Here is a 14,865-nt window from a genome sequence, read left to right on the forward strand (position 1 = left end):
TAATTAAAAATTAAGTTCAAATTGTGGGCCCACTGTAACTGTCGGGAAGAGTGTCGCCAATACAAATTGTGGGCCCACTGTAACTGTCGGATCGACATCTTCTCGAGCAGTGGCTGCCCAAGATTTGATGAAGGTGAAAAATGACAAAGCGTCTGCAATCTTGTGGGAAATGCACAGGCCAAGAGCAATCCCACCACAGTCAAAGACGTTGAGTTGGACACCAAGTGCCAGGTCAGCAACTTGGTCTAGTTGAAATGGAATGAACTTGTTGAGGTCACTAGGGACCGGGTTTTGGATCACGTGGGAGAGTTGGCACTTGACTCGAGTTTCCAAATAGGGTATGCCCTCGTCGTTGCAGTCTATGAAGAGATTGGCGTTGGCTCGTCCGGCTAGAGGGTAGAATTGGACTAAGACCTCAGAGAGAGATTTTTTAAGGTGGTTCGAGATGCTCTTAGTATTGAAATTAATTATATCATCGCGATCTTGCGAGGAATAGAATATCACCAAAGGACTAAAGACAGGGGGAGATATTTGGTCGAGAAAGGAGAGTTGGTATCTGCGAAGGTGGTCAGGGGTTGGAGAAGATGGTCTGATAATCTCTTTGGAGATTACTTCCACTTCAAACTTCATGATCTCCTCTTTGGAGAGAGTGTTGAAATGAGTGTCTGCCATTAATGGCGTAGAGTCAACGTTTGTCATTAATTGAGGTTAATTGCCTAATATGCTGCAAAATTGGATACTTAAAATCATGCATTTTCAATTAAGTTAGATTTGTAATTAAGACAGATTAGTTGACTTTGTGTAAGAGGTTTAAGTTTCTCCTATATAAACCTCCCATGAGGAGAAGAATAATAACAAGAAATTACCCCAAAACATTAGTTTTGACAGAGAGTACTTGTGATTGTCTGTGGTTTTGTGTGTTTTTCCAATGAGACATATATATAGAGCTTAATTATTGCATGCATGGTTAAGAAGTTAACATATATATATATATAATATTATATATATTGGCTCATGGGTGGAGCAAAAACATATTTGGCCAATGGGATTGATAGATTATATATCAGTATATATCCAATGTACGTTTTGTTTTACTTGTGAAACATAACACATGATCGACATGAGTGGCCCGTTTTTGTTCAATTTTTCTAAAGTATATATCTTTAAAATCAATCTTTAGCTTTTTTTTCTTTTCTTGAATATATTACAAGGGAATATCACGACTGGATCTGAGGAGTTAGGTTGCAAAACTTTTCCAGTGATCGATGATGCATGCTGATAGGGTTTTCGATATAAACTATAAATGTTAAAACGTCTTAATTAATTTCAGCAAAGCATAGAATATATGATTAGTCCAACATTAGTCCAACCTGTTTTAATTTTCTTGCAGAAGAGTACATATATGTGGCGTGTAAAGTAACAGTGAAGGCTAGGTAAGAGTTCCATGCTAACAAGATAAGCCAAAAGATTCTCATAAAATAAAAAACACTCAATATATGATTAAGACCATCTGAACTAACAACAATATTTGTAATCAAATCTCTTATCTATAGAGATGAAATGAGAGATATGGTGGTTCAATTAATGTTATCTATGTAACATAACATTACTGAAAATAAAAAGAGTGATTTTACTTTCTTTTATTTAGAATATTTATGTGACCCTCACGTGATCAATTTTAACGGAAGTTTTGACAGAACTGACGGAATATCCTTAATTGAAACACTTGAAAATAATAGTTATTAATTGAAGCAAAATGAAAACGGGATCTTCACCTGAAAATATGAGTATAGTTATACTCCTTTTGCTAACATTTTCCCAAGAAAGTAAACTAGAATCTGCATAAATTAGAAATGAAAAGTGTCAGTTTTTTAATTATATTCTCATGTATTATTTATTTAATGAATGACAATAGAGATGACATTTTAAAATAATAATAGGGTTAGTTTTGTCAAAAAAATAAACAATAAATGAGTTTCATTTTCCTTCAAATAAGGGTATCAGATTCCACTTCCATGTACTTATTTTTTATTTTAAGGTCTCCAAAATTTGAACTAAACAAGTTCTCTCAGTTTTCAAACTCGTAAAACAAGAAAAAAATTAATAGAAAAACTTAATAAAACTTTTTTTCTTTTATTGTGTATCAATAGGATTGGACCTATGTTAATTCCATGGTGTTTATGTATTGAATTGAGAATACTAGGTATGATGGAGGGATGGGATGGAGTCCAAAAATGAGAAAAGTTATGGGCTAAACTTACCTAGAAGAACTTAATAAATAAAAAAATTGCATGGATAGCCCATGTGCCCCCAATGTTGAATCGTCCCTGTGTATGTTATTTACTTATGTATTGCAAAGTGATTAAAAAGCAAATAATTAATTTAATCCTTTCTATATAAATTTCTTGAGTTACATACTTACATCAGAATTTTTCGTGATGAACAAATTTATTCATTCCAAACATCATAGTATTATACAAATAAAATAAACTTCAATAAAAAGAAAAATCCAAGCACATAAACCAATGGGGTCGACAGGCCAGAAATTGAGGGACTAAATTTTAGCACCTTGGGCTGGATAAGTAAATGCGCGCAACTGCTCATCATCTTCAAACTTAGCCATGTCTTCCTCTTTCAAATTAACCCATGCCTCAATCCCACCACCCGACCCGGTATCCATGAAAACAACCAGATTCTTAAACGTGAGGCTAGCAGACCCGACCCATATAGGCTTGCCCCACCCGAAATCCGTTTCATAAAGTGGGAACCTGCACAAACTCGTAAAGCTAAACGACACCACTTCTCCCTTGGTAAACTCCTCCGCTCGCTGCTTCAAAAAGTTCAAGTGCGCGGTCCCTTCTTGGATCCTCGCCATGTAATCACCGTCGATTTTCTTGATGGCCTCTCTCATCTGGCCCACCAGCCCATAACATTCCTCCTCGCTCTCCAAAAACGACGGCGTTGCCATAGCGAACCGGCTCACGTTCCCGAAGTGATGCTCCGGAAGCGGTGGGTCCATCCTTGTACGTAAATTGACAGCGTGGAGCACTTTGTAAAGCGTTTCCGGGTTGGGCTTTCCTTGGGTCGAAGCCACAAACCGGGCCCACACGAAGGCCGACAAGGCCTCAATGCGCGTTGGGCGTCTCTCGTTTGAATTGGGCCCGGTGTATTGGGTCCTCAGGGAAGCAACCGTGGAGGCATTGAATATGAACCTTTTGGACACAATGTTTTCCCTAGTGATCCCAGTGCCTGGTTTGAACCCGGATATGCTTCTAGGTGGGAAGAGGGTGGCCAAATCAAAACGTGGAGGGGATGTATCATTTTTACTATCTCCACGAGCTGTGGAGGCCCAAGAATTGAGAAACATGACTAGGGACAAGGCATCGGCAATTTTGTGAGAAATACACACACCAATTGCCATGCCACCACACTCAAAGATGTTAACTTGGATTGCAAGGACCAAGTCACCCACTTTGTCAAGCTCACATGGGAGTAATTTGTTGAGTTGGCCCGGGTCGGGCTGCGACATGATATCGGAAAGTGGGCACTTCACTCGGGCTTCGACGTATTGTGCCCCTTCATCGTTGCAGTCTACGAAGGCATTGTCAACAACCCGCCCGGCTAGTGGGTAGAATTGGGTCAAGGTCTCGGATAGCGATTGCTTGACCCGATTGGCACAAGTTTTAGTAGTACCATCAATCCCAGCTGGGTAGAAAAGGATCATGGGCATGAAAATTGGAGGGGCAATTTGGTCGAGGAAAGAAAGCTCATGTTTACGAAGGTGGTTTGGGGTTGGAGAGGAAGGCTTAATGCTATCTCTCTCAATCACTTCAATCTTCATCGTTCAGACAATTATTGCTTTGATCGATTGGTATTGTGAAATTAAGAGTAGTGCAATAGCTAGGTAGCTCGAAGAGGGTGGTTGTGCACATTGCCTATGCATGCTATGTGTATATATAGTGGTGGATACATGATCAAATGGTGCCACTGCCAAAGCGGCCATCTTAATAGGCTTTTCACATCGGTCAAACGCGTACATGCAATGTTGACGTTTACTTTTCGATCAGCAAGTTGGTGGGCAATAATGCTTTTTGCCCAAGAAATTTTAGTTGGAAAAGAACATAAGTTCAATCAAAAAATCCAAATGCATCAATATTAAGAGGATAAAGTACTTATTCATTAGGCGGAGACTTGATATGTGCATGTACGTGAGCACTATTCAAAGTCTTTAGGACGCGGATTTGGTGAATATATCATATATGCACAATAAATTTATGCATTGGGGTTAATTGTTTGACTGACCCATATCTATTGTAGATTTGGCTGCTTATTCTCAAAAAAAGAAGGGGGAATTGGGTTGGTACTTGCCTACTTGGTAACAAAGCCGCTTTGGGGGACAAAAGATGGGACATTATAGTACGGAACATGGCATATATTGACTGACCATCTTATGCTCACACTAGCTTATATCATACTAAGGTTAATCATGATGCTTGTATTATCTATAACTAAACCATAGCTAGTTAGCTCTTCTTATAATATTAACATTGTCAGTGGCGACCCCAGTACATCATTTTTGTTTGTACAGAAAATTACGTACAATTGAAATTAAATATTATATTCAGGCTAATATTAACGTGAACCTCTTAGGCTCCACCATGCTAGCTAGCTAATACTTTGAGGTTCGTTTAGTTAGTAGTTTAGTACATAATTTAATTAGATTATATGAGCGCCTAATGAATTCTCTGCATGCATACATATATATATATATATATACTGGTATCTTGTTGTGCATGTGTAATCAAAGCCATCTAGAAGACGGTATATGACCATACGTCCGTGCCAAAATATATGTATTAATATAAAAGGTAAAGAAGATGAAGACTATGGAGTAGTACGTACAGTGTTTCACAAATTGATAACATATTAACATATAGACGAACCTTGCGCCCACATTCATTGACCATATTACTATATAACCTTCGACCCGAAAGTAATATTCAAATAAAGAATTTATTTATATTAATTCATTTAAATAATACTCAGATATATATATATATATATGCACCTAAAAAATAACTTACCTATCCTGAAATATCACTGCATCCCTCCCCTCTCATTGCTCTCTCTCTTTCTCTGTGTGATATATACCACCTATCCTTGTTACCTGTCCCTGTGTGATAGTAAGTTCTTCTCATGGACCTACATATCTTATCCATTAATTAATTACTAGTCTCCATCATACATTCATCCTTTGTAGAAAAACTAGCTTCTCGGTGACCACTGACTAGGGTGGGGAGGCCTCAATAAGTCAATCCGATGATGATTGAAATGACATAACAGTGACGTTATTCTTTCTATTTTTTGGATTTTTCTTTTTTCGTAAGAAGGATTTTTTTTTTATGTCTTCTGGTATGTATATATATCTAAAAAAAAAAAGTAATTACTAAAATGATCCATTTATTATTCGCTAAATTACGTTTTGATTCATAAATTTTTTTAAGTGTTATATTGGTTCATGAATTGTTTGAAGTGTTCTATTTTAATCCAAATTGGGTAAAATTAGACTATTTTGCCCCTCAATTTTGTATCAATGAGTTAACTTTGAGGGATAAAATTAGAATTAATTACTCTAAGATACATGACAAATATTTTATTTAACTTCTACTATACCTATTGTTCAAATTTAACAATAAGGTCACATTTGTAAGTTATGATATTAAAAAAATATGTTATTAAAAAAATATGTTTTTTTTTTTTTTTCTCTCTCTCTCTCTCTCTCTCTCTCTCTCGCGATCCACACTGCTCCACACCGAAGCTTCTTGCTCCGGCCTTCCCCCAACGAATGGCGACCATCGGTGTGCTCCCTACACCGGCGCCGACTCAACCCACCCTCCCCGCTGCGGGCTGGCCGCCACCTGCAGCAAATCGATGCAAGAAAGGGGAGTAATGCCACCGACTTCCTCTTTCTCTCTCTCTCTCTGTGCTTGATCGAAGCCTTCTAATGGATCTGCAGTTTCACTTGCAGTTTCTGAAACTGCAAAATGAACTGAAACTGCAGTTTATTTGAGTTGCAACTGCAGTTTCAGAAATTGCTAATGAATTGAAACTGCAGTTTCAGAAACTGCAAATGAACTGAAACTGCAGTTTATTTGAGTTGCAAGCTTGCAGTTGCTGTGTAAGTGAAACTGCAATTTCTGAAACTGCAAGTGAACTGAAACTGCAATTTATTGGAGCTGCAGTTACTGAAACTGCAAGTGAAACTGCAGTTTCTGAAACTGCAAAGCGAACTGAAACTGCAGTTTTTTTGGAGTTGCAGAACGATGCTTGTGAGTGAAGATGAACAATTGGCGATTTGGTAAAGTTGAAGAAAGAGATCGATTTGGCCAAAAAAAAAAAATATCAGTTTTGGGCTGTTTGTGTAGTTGGTTTGTTTATGATGCATTTCTTTTGGAAGGTGTCCGCATATTGTATTTTGGGGGGCTGGTAGATAGTGTCCGCAAGTTAATAAAAATAGATTGAGTGGTTTTGGTTAATATTTTGCTTTGTCAGTACCTTATAATTAATGGACTCATAAAATTATTCATTTTGAATTAAAATGAAACATTTCAGACAATTTATAGACTAAAATAGAACTTAAAAAAATTTGTGGACCAAAACAAAACTTAACAAATAATAAGTAGACTATTTCTATAGTTTCCTCTATCTAAAAATACTAAGTTGAAATTTAGAGAACACCTTTCTTTTGGTACAAAAATCTAGAAAAGGCCTTTCACGTTAACAAAATAGTGTATACGTAGAAATCAACGTATGAGATGACCTTTCGATCTCATTAACAAAAGGCTTTATCAGACATACATTTATTTTAGGAGACCCAATTTGATATTGTCCTATTTTTTTGGAAAAATTGGATATACACCCGTTTTTAAATTTGTCACGTAAGATTATTCATTTTATGCATAAAATTTATTTTGTGATTTCTTCTTTTATTCTTTGAGTTGAAAAAAAGTAAATTTTAATTTTGTTAATTAATGCCTTATTTCAAGGTATTATTATGAAAAAATTTTGTAATTATTTGCCATTAATTATGAAGTTGAATATTAAGATTTTTCGTTTTTGATTTTCCAAATTAGTGTATATGAATGTCTTATTTCAATGTTTTATTATTTATTTTTTTGATAATTAATTGTCATTTATGTTTGACTTTGAAAATTAATTAAGTATTTTTTTTTAATTTTTTTTTTCAAATTTCAAAATAGGTGTTTTCTTATCCAGATTAGTGTATTACGACAAACATTCAAAGATTAAGAAGAAACGTCATTTATGTTTTCCAAACATTATTAAGCTTTCATCCTCACCTGTTATTTAGATTAACAATTTCAAAAGTTCAACACGGCGTTTTTTGTAGTGTTTTTCAAATTTCCTTTCATCCTTATTTACAGGTACGTAACGTGTCATTTTGTTTTGGTTATTTTTGTGGTTTCTTCGATCCTCTTTTTCTTTTTTTCTTTTTTTCTTTTATTCTTACTTGATTTTTTGTCACCTTCTGTCCTTCTTGATCATCAATCTTCGATCTTCTTCTTCTTTTTCTTCCTATATATATTTCTCTTTGCTCTTTTTTTTTTTCAACATTAAGCCCTCTTTGATTGTGGTTCTTGTTTTTCTTTTACATTTTTCTACTTGAGTAAGAGGTGATGAGACCATTGATATATACGTACCTCAAAAGGAGGTTGGTAATTATACTTTTTTCTTTACCTGAGCGATAGGTATTTTCTTATTTTTCTTATTTTTTTAATATACCTAAGTCCAAGGTATTGATATTTGTATTTATATATTTTAGTGCTATTTTTGTATTGTGTGGGATTTGTTATATTTTTATTAGATTTTTTTTTTGTTTTTTTTACCCAAAATGGAGGCATACTGTGTTCATTTTTTTTTGAGTCCATTAATATAAAGGTACTGGCATCTAATTTTAGTAACCAAAACCACCTAAAGCATCATTCTTCCCTTGCGGACCAACGACCACAAACTCATTCTTTATTTGCGGACACCACACCACCACTAGATCCCAAAATACCATCCGAAAATAGACATAACAAAAACATAACATGCAGACATCTTCCAAAATACCAACATCAACGCATCACCAAAAAACAGAAACTGAAACTGCAAGTCCGCAACTCCAATAAACTGCAGTTTCAACTCTAATAAATTGCAGTTTCTGCAGTTTCAGTTCACTTACAGTTCCAGAAACTGCAGTTTCTGCAGTTTCAGTTCACTTGCAGTTCCAGAAACTGCAGAAAGTTCACTTGTAATTCCAGAAACTGCAGTTTCAGTTCATTATAAACTGCATAAACTGCAGTTTTTTATGCAATTTCAGTTCACTTGCAGTTCTAGAAATTGCAGAAAGTTCACTTGTAATTCTAGAAACTGCAGTTTCAGTTCACTGTAAACTGCATAAACTGCAGTTTTTTATGCAGTTTCAGTTCACTTGCAGTTCCAAAAACTGCAGAAAACTGCAGTTCCAGAAACTGCAGAAAAATGCAGAAAACTGCAGATAACTGCAGTTTCAGAAACTAAACTAAACATCTGCAGTTTCAGAAACTGAAATAAACAAAAAAAATCAAGAACCTAAACATAATTGGGGAAGGGGCTCATGCAGATCGGGAAATCTGAGCTCTCGATCTTGCGACGTCGTCCAGATCGAGCTCTCTTCTCTCTCTCTTCGCGACTTTTCAGACTTCTCTTTCTCTCGGATTGAAAAATCAGCTAGCTTATAACCACATCCATATGGAAAACCACCTACCTTAAACTTCGCGCTCAATCATCTTCGTCGGAGATCGATGAAGAAGATGGATGAGTTTGGGTGTGGGTGTGGCTGTGGTTGAGTTTGGATGTGAGTGTGGGTGTGTGAATGCAAGTCTATGTGAGCTATAGAGTGTAAATACGGGTTGTCAAATTTTTTTTTAATGGTGAACAGTAGCACATTTTTTCCATTATTAATTAGTATAGATATCAATTTTAAAGCATGGTTAATAAATTGACTAATACCAATTGGTACCAACTCAAAGTGACCTGATTGTTATTAAAACTAACCTGATTGTTATATATTAACAATAATGGTATTAGAAGTTAAAAACCATAGCAAAGATGTAGTAATGAGTAATTATTTCTTTTTTTTTTATCTATATTACAAGTATATGATATGTATATTGGGTGTTTAATTTTTTTTGTAATTAAGTGTTTATGTGTTCATGTTCATAATTGGTAACAATTTTTTTTTAATTGGATGCATGAATCATGACATTTCATCAATTAAAACATTCAAAATTAGGAGTAGTTTATGCCTCAAATCATGGATATTTAAATATTGTTCAAATTGGAGCAATAACATCTTTTGTAAATATTCACAAATTCATGACTAAGTCATTATCTTACGTAAAAAAAAAAAAAACTTTCACGCACATTTATTTACCTACTGGATCTACCCCAATTTGAGAAGGCCCCAAAATAAAATAAAAAAATGGTCCAATTAAATTAGCACCAGAAGAATCAAATTAACACAGGACCACATAGAGTAGGAAAACCAGTGCCTCAACCACTAAACCATCAACTCATTTTGAAATTATTATTCTAATAAATATATTTATACAAATATTACGTAATAAATTAATATTAATAGATTTAGATTTAATCTATCAAGTTAACCTAACAATCTTCTTCTTCATTTTTGTGCCACCACACTATTCTGTTTCTCAGTTATCTCTCTCCCCTTTCTAGCCCTCTCACTCCTTTCTATGCCTCTCTCTCCTCTCTATCCACTGCCAAAAAAAAAAAAAAAAAAGTTTTAGTCACAACACAAGTTGTGACTAAAAGTGTAAATCTTGTTTGTGACTGTGTTGTAATTAAAAGCTCTGTAATTAAAATTAAGGGCCCAATTTAGATTTTTGCCCCTAAGCCTTCCAAAAGTCAGGGTCGGCTTTGTCCGTTACTAAAATACTTCTTTTTTGAAATGATCACACTCTTTCTCCGTCACGACACATGGAAAGAAAAGATTTTTTGATAATATATATAATTTATACTTGAAAGTTATAAAGGCTCTAATTTACTTTTGCACAGGCCCCCAAATTCGTTGGGAGAGCCCTAAGACCTACTCTCTAAAATGAGGTATTCAAAATAGTATTATATTTAAAAGACCTTAACAAAACATATAGTATATATAATAATTCTTTTCTTATCAATACATGAATAATTGACAATTGTGGATAAGGGTACGAATTTTTTAACTGTTTATATGCATCTACGTTTAGCATTGGTCGATGCGGGTGGGAACTCTCCTTAGTTAACAACATTTGTACAAATATTAAAGGCGATATTAATTGGTTCAAATCATGAGGTCATCCAAACGGTACGGAAATGTGCCTTAATTAGTAGCGCGGATTGCAGTTATCAATTTGAACTTAATTTCTTCTCTGCAAGAATATTTTGAATTAATGCATTCCTCACAAACAAAGACTAAGTTCTTACTGGTAATTATGAGTTGATGACTAATTAATTGTCATGGTAGTGATGACTTTACATGAATCAGAATCATTATTAGATTAATCCAACGTCCGCTGGATGGCAGTTTTATTTTATTTAATTTAAGGTTCGTTGAATTTAGATACAAAATTATAATATTTTTTTATTTTAATTATTATAATATTTATATTATTTTATTTTAGATATTAAATTTCAGTTTAAGTATCAATTTTTAAAAATATGGTTATGATGAGTTATGACTCTTTAACAGTCATAACATTTTTATTGATTTGTTATTTTTTTAATATTTATAAGGCTTAAACTTTAATGTTCAGTCTATGAGTTATAGTACTTCATCTCCTAAGTCTAAATAAAAAATATTAAATTTTTATAAATTTTTAATTTTTATGAATTTAAAATAGTCACAACTGTGACTATTAACTGTATAACAAACTGATTTGTGACCTAATCCAAAATGTATTGCTCTAGGTTAGCACCTAAACTAAAAAAAATTAGTGTCTTGCTGCTTTGCTGAAAAACTATTGATATTTAGTACTTAATCCTAATATTTTATTTTATTTATGTACATATACATAATTATGAGTTAGGATGTAGTATTTTCGTATACAAATACAACTCATCATATATTAGAACCTTATTGACCCATGTAAACCCATCTAGACTTAAATATACCCACGACTGCAACTGTGTAATTTGAACCTTAGGGTAAGTTTACAATTAATCCTGATTATATTCTGATAGTTAAAATCGTTAAATTAAGATCAAACTTGAGTCATACGTGTGTGTGTGTATATATATATATATCATTGCATGAATGTACACATGAGCTTATTAGAGTATCTCCAATAGACTCTAGCAAATTTATTCTTCAAATAGTGATTTGCTAACCTATGTGGTAATTTGAGGAGTAAAATTTGCTACTTGAATTTTTTTTTCTCCAAAAGACTCTTTTAACTTTAATTATTTGTTTTTTCTATGAACTAATTATTTTTTTGGAATTAAATTAATAAAAAATTAGGATTAAATACCAAATATCAATAGTTTTTCAGCAAAACAGTAAGACACTAATTTTTTTTAGTTTACGTACTAACTTAAAACAAAACATTTTAGATTAGGTTACAAATCGGTTTGTTATACATTTATGACTGTTTCAAATTCATAAAAATTCAAAATTTATAAGGATTTAATGCTTTTAATTTAGGCTTGGGGAATTAAATCCTATAACTCATAGATTAAACATTAAAGTTTAAGCCTAGCAAATATTGAAAAAACAACAAATTATAAAAAAAAAAGTTATGACTATTAGACAGTCACAGCTCGATATAACCATGTTTTTTAAAATTGGTACCTAAACTGAAATTTAATATCTAAAGTGAAATAACATAAATATTTTGATAGTTAAAATAAAAAAAAATTACAATTTGGTATCTAAAATCAACGGACCTTTAGATTAATCAAACAAAAGAAAAGAAAAGTTTAATTTATTTAACTTAAAATTTATTATTATAGGAGAGAATGTAAATTTTATAGAAATTATAAAGAAAATTTAATGTCATTAATATTTGAAGAGAGGAGTGAGGGTCCTAAATTTGAAGAGAGAGAAATTAAGTTTTAAATTAAAAATTCATTTTGAAGAGTTTCTTAAAGTCTAAAATAATGTTTTTTTTTTTTTAAATAAAGAATTATTCATTTGAAGAATCTATCGGTGACGCTGTTAGTTTGCTAATTATCAACTATTATTGACTGTTTATTAATTGCAAGAGGACTGGTTTTCAAAACTCGTATAATATTCAATTGGATAACTGCGTGAATTGTGTCAAGGGTAGCTCATAAGTGTCAATCAGTCTCCTTCACATCATGCGTTTAATGATGAAATATCAAGTATGGTTACGCGTTAAACATCATATTCCAATTAATGAATTCTATAAGACTATAATAAACAATAATATTATATATTTATATGAGCTGCTAATATATATTAACATATTACATATACATCTATCATTCGTGTTATAATTGACGACTAAAAATTATAAGATTTAATTAATACTCCAGTGCAGCCCTTTGCCCACTCCAAGCCTCTTTGTTCTAGATTCAATCTCATACATATTGACTTATTTTTTTTTAGAAAAAAAAATAATTCGGAAACTAAAACATTCGGTTATTAGAAAAAATCAATCACCATCAACTTGAATTAGGCGTGTTAATTAATTTATTGTCCATGCGTTGATGGACCTATTCCCTCCACGCGTTGAATGGCAAACCATCGAAATATTAATGGTTGTAAAACTCATATAATACGCGAGCAAGCATAAATCCAGTGCCGGCCCTGAAGGGCACCGAGTGCGACTGCGTAGGGCTCACTTTCAAGGGGGCTCACAGATTTTTATATTATGTATATATTAATATATATATATATATATTAAAAAAATAGTTATTAAGTTTATTTATAATATTTTTGTTATAATTAGTTTCTTTTATTTATTGTGTCAGAGCTATATATAGTTATCTAGTTTTTTTTTGGATTTAGGCCCCTTTTGTATAAAAAAAAAAAAATTAGACCCTTCTAAGATATAAAATTTGAGTTATGCAACCTATTTTTCTTTGATTATTAGTTGAAAGCCACTTTTTTTTTTTTTCCTTAATTTGTGTTTGGCCAACTTGTTTCATTTTTTTTTTTGCTTCACACGTGAATCACAAGAGAAGTAAGCCAACATCCTCATCTGCATGGCAGTGGGTCCTTTTTGCCCTTGGGTTTACACCTCTTTCTTTTTTTTTCTTTTTTTTTTTTATCAAAAGTACATGCCTCTTTCTGGAAAGTTGGATTCAAGGAGCATGTTTGCTTTGAATTGGTAAAGACAGATCAGAGAGGTCCCATTGAGGCAATAAGGTAATTAATGTTTGAGTGTGTATTTTTCCCTTTTAATTTTTCTCTTATATTCCTATAAATTATTTTTTTTCAATTATTTCTTGATGTTCAACCGAAATTTTCCTATTTAATTTCTTGTCAATTGTAAATTGTTTTGCAAAAAATTTTATTAGAGACCCAATTTAAATTTCGCCCTTGGGCCTTCCAAAAGTCAAGACCGGCCTTGCATAAATCCACTATTTAGTGACGGGTTTTTCATAAACTCCCAACCACTATTTGATCCAACTTTCAATAATTTCTTATTTTGGTTTTTTTATTTCAATATTAGTTCTGTTCGTATGAGATAACAATTTATACTGTATATCTCTCCAAACTATATATATATATATATATATATATTTTTTTTTTTTGAGAGATTGAGAAAATTTTATAATAGTTGGATGTATTTCTCTGTTGTGAAGGACAGACGGGTTCTCGATCTTGACTCCTAACGGTAGAACTCAATTTATGCATAGAATACAAACAGGACGGTTGCGAAAGTAACAACGAGTTACAATGCAATGAATAGCATTACCTACGTACATCCGACAAACACATAGTTAAACCTAGCTATATGGCAATTAATAACATTACCTACGTACAGACGACAAACACACAGTTAAACCTAGCTATATAGCAATTAATAGCATTACCTACGTACATACGACAAACACACAGTTAAACCTAGCTATATATAGCAATCAGTCAAGACTCAAGACTATAATTTTGCCAGGATATATATATTAATTTATACTTGTTGGTCGTTAAAGATATATCTAACCGACCCAAAGTTATACAGTACGTAGCGAGCTCTAGAATATAATTGTGTATCGGGCTCTGGAATATAATTGTCTTAAAGGCCCTCTATCACATAATAATTACTACTATTAACTAATCCAATGCAATTGACCACAAAAAAATAATTAATCGATCCTAGTGCTATCTTTGTGGGTGTAAGAGAGACATAGTCAAATATCAACATTGCCTACGACATATTCTACCATCATCGACTCTAGAAAATGTATATAGTACATATGTAGATCTCGTTTAATGCCTAGGATTGAATTAAATAGAATAATGATTAAAATTATGTGTCTACAAGAAAGAAGATGCCTCCATCTTCAACTTAAAAAAAGGAAAATTGGTAAAAAAATAGATTAGTCATAAGAGAAAAACTTATCCCTATTAATTTCATCCCTTTCAATATATAATAGATAAAAATATAATTGAAAAACTGAACAATTTTTATTTACTATTAAGAGTGTTTGAACCTCATAGACCCAAAACCCCAAAAACACTCAATGATCTCACTCACTCACAGAGAACAAGAGAAAGAAAATAAGAGAAAAAATTCTCTTTACAATAGTGGCAAATCACACCTTCACTAGCCAACAATGGCTTTTCTTCTTTTCTCT

The 14,865-nt window shown here is 32.9% G+C and overlaps 1 protein-coding gene and 1 pseudogene across 1 annotated transcript; both read right to left on the reverse strand.

The window, feature by feature from the left end:
* Window positions 1-3: 3 nt before the first annotated feature.
* LOC147294819 (stemmadenine O-acetyltransferase-like) lies at window positions 4-672 on the reverse strand. The gene has a single exon (XM_086231220.1). The coding sequence runs from the start codon at window positions 670-672 to the stop codon at window positions 4-6; it is 669 nt and encodes a 222-aa protein (XP_086087346.1).
* Window positions 673-2,362: 1,690 nt separating this feature from the next.
* LOC147294820 (stemmadenine O-acetyltransferase pseudogene) lies at window positions 2,363-3,943 on the reverse strand (annotated as a pseudogene).
* Window positions 3,944-14,865: the final 10,922 nt, after the last annotated feature.

Source organism: Dryas octopetala, chromosome 2 (genome assembly GCF_963921425.1).
Source record: "Dryas octopetala chromosome 2, drDryOcto1.1, whole genome shotgun sequence".
Taxonomy (NCBI): Eukaryota; Viridiplantae; Streptophyta; class Magnoliopsida; order Rosales; family Rosaceae; genus Dryas; species Dryas octopetala.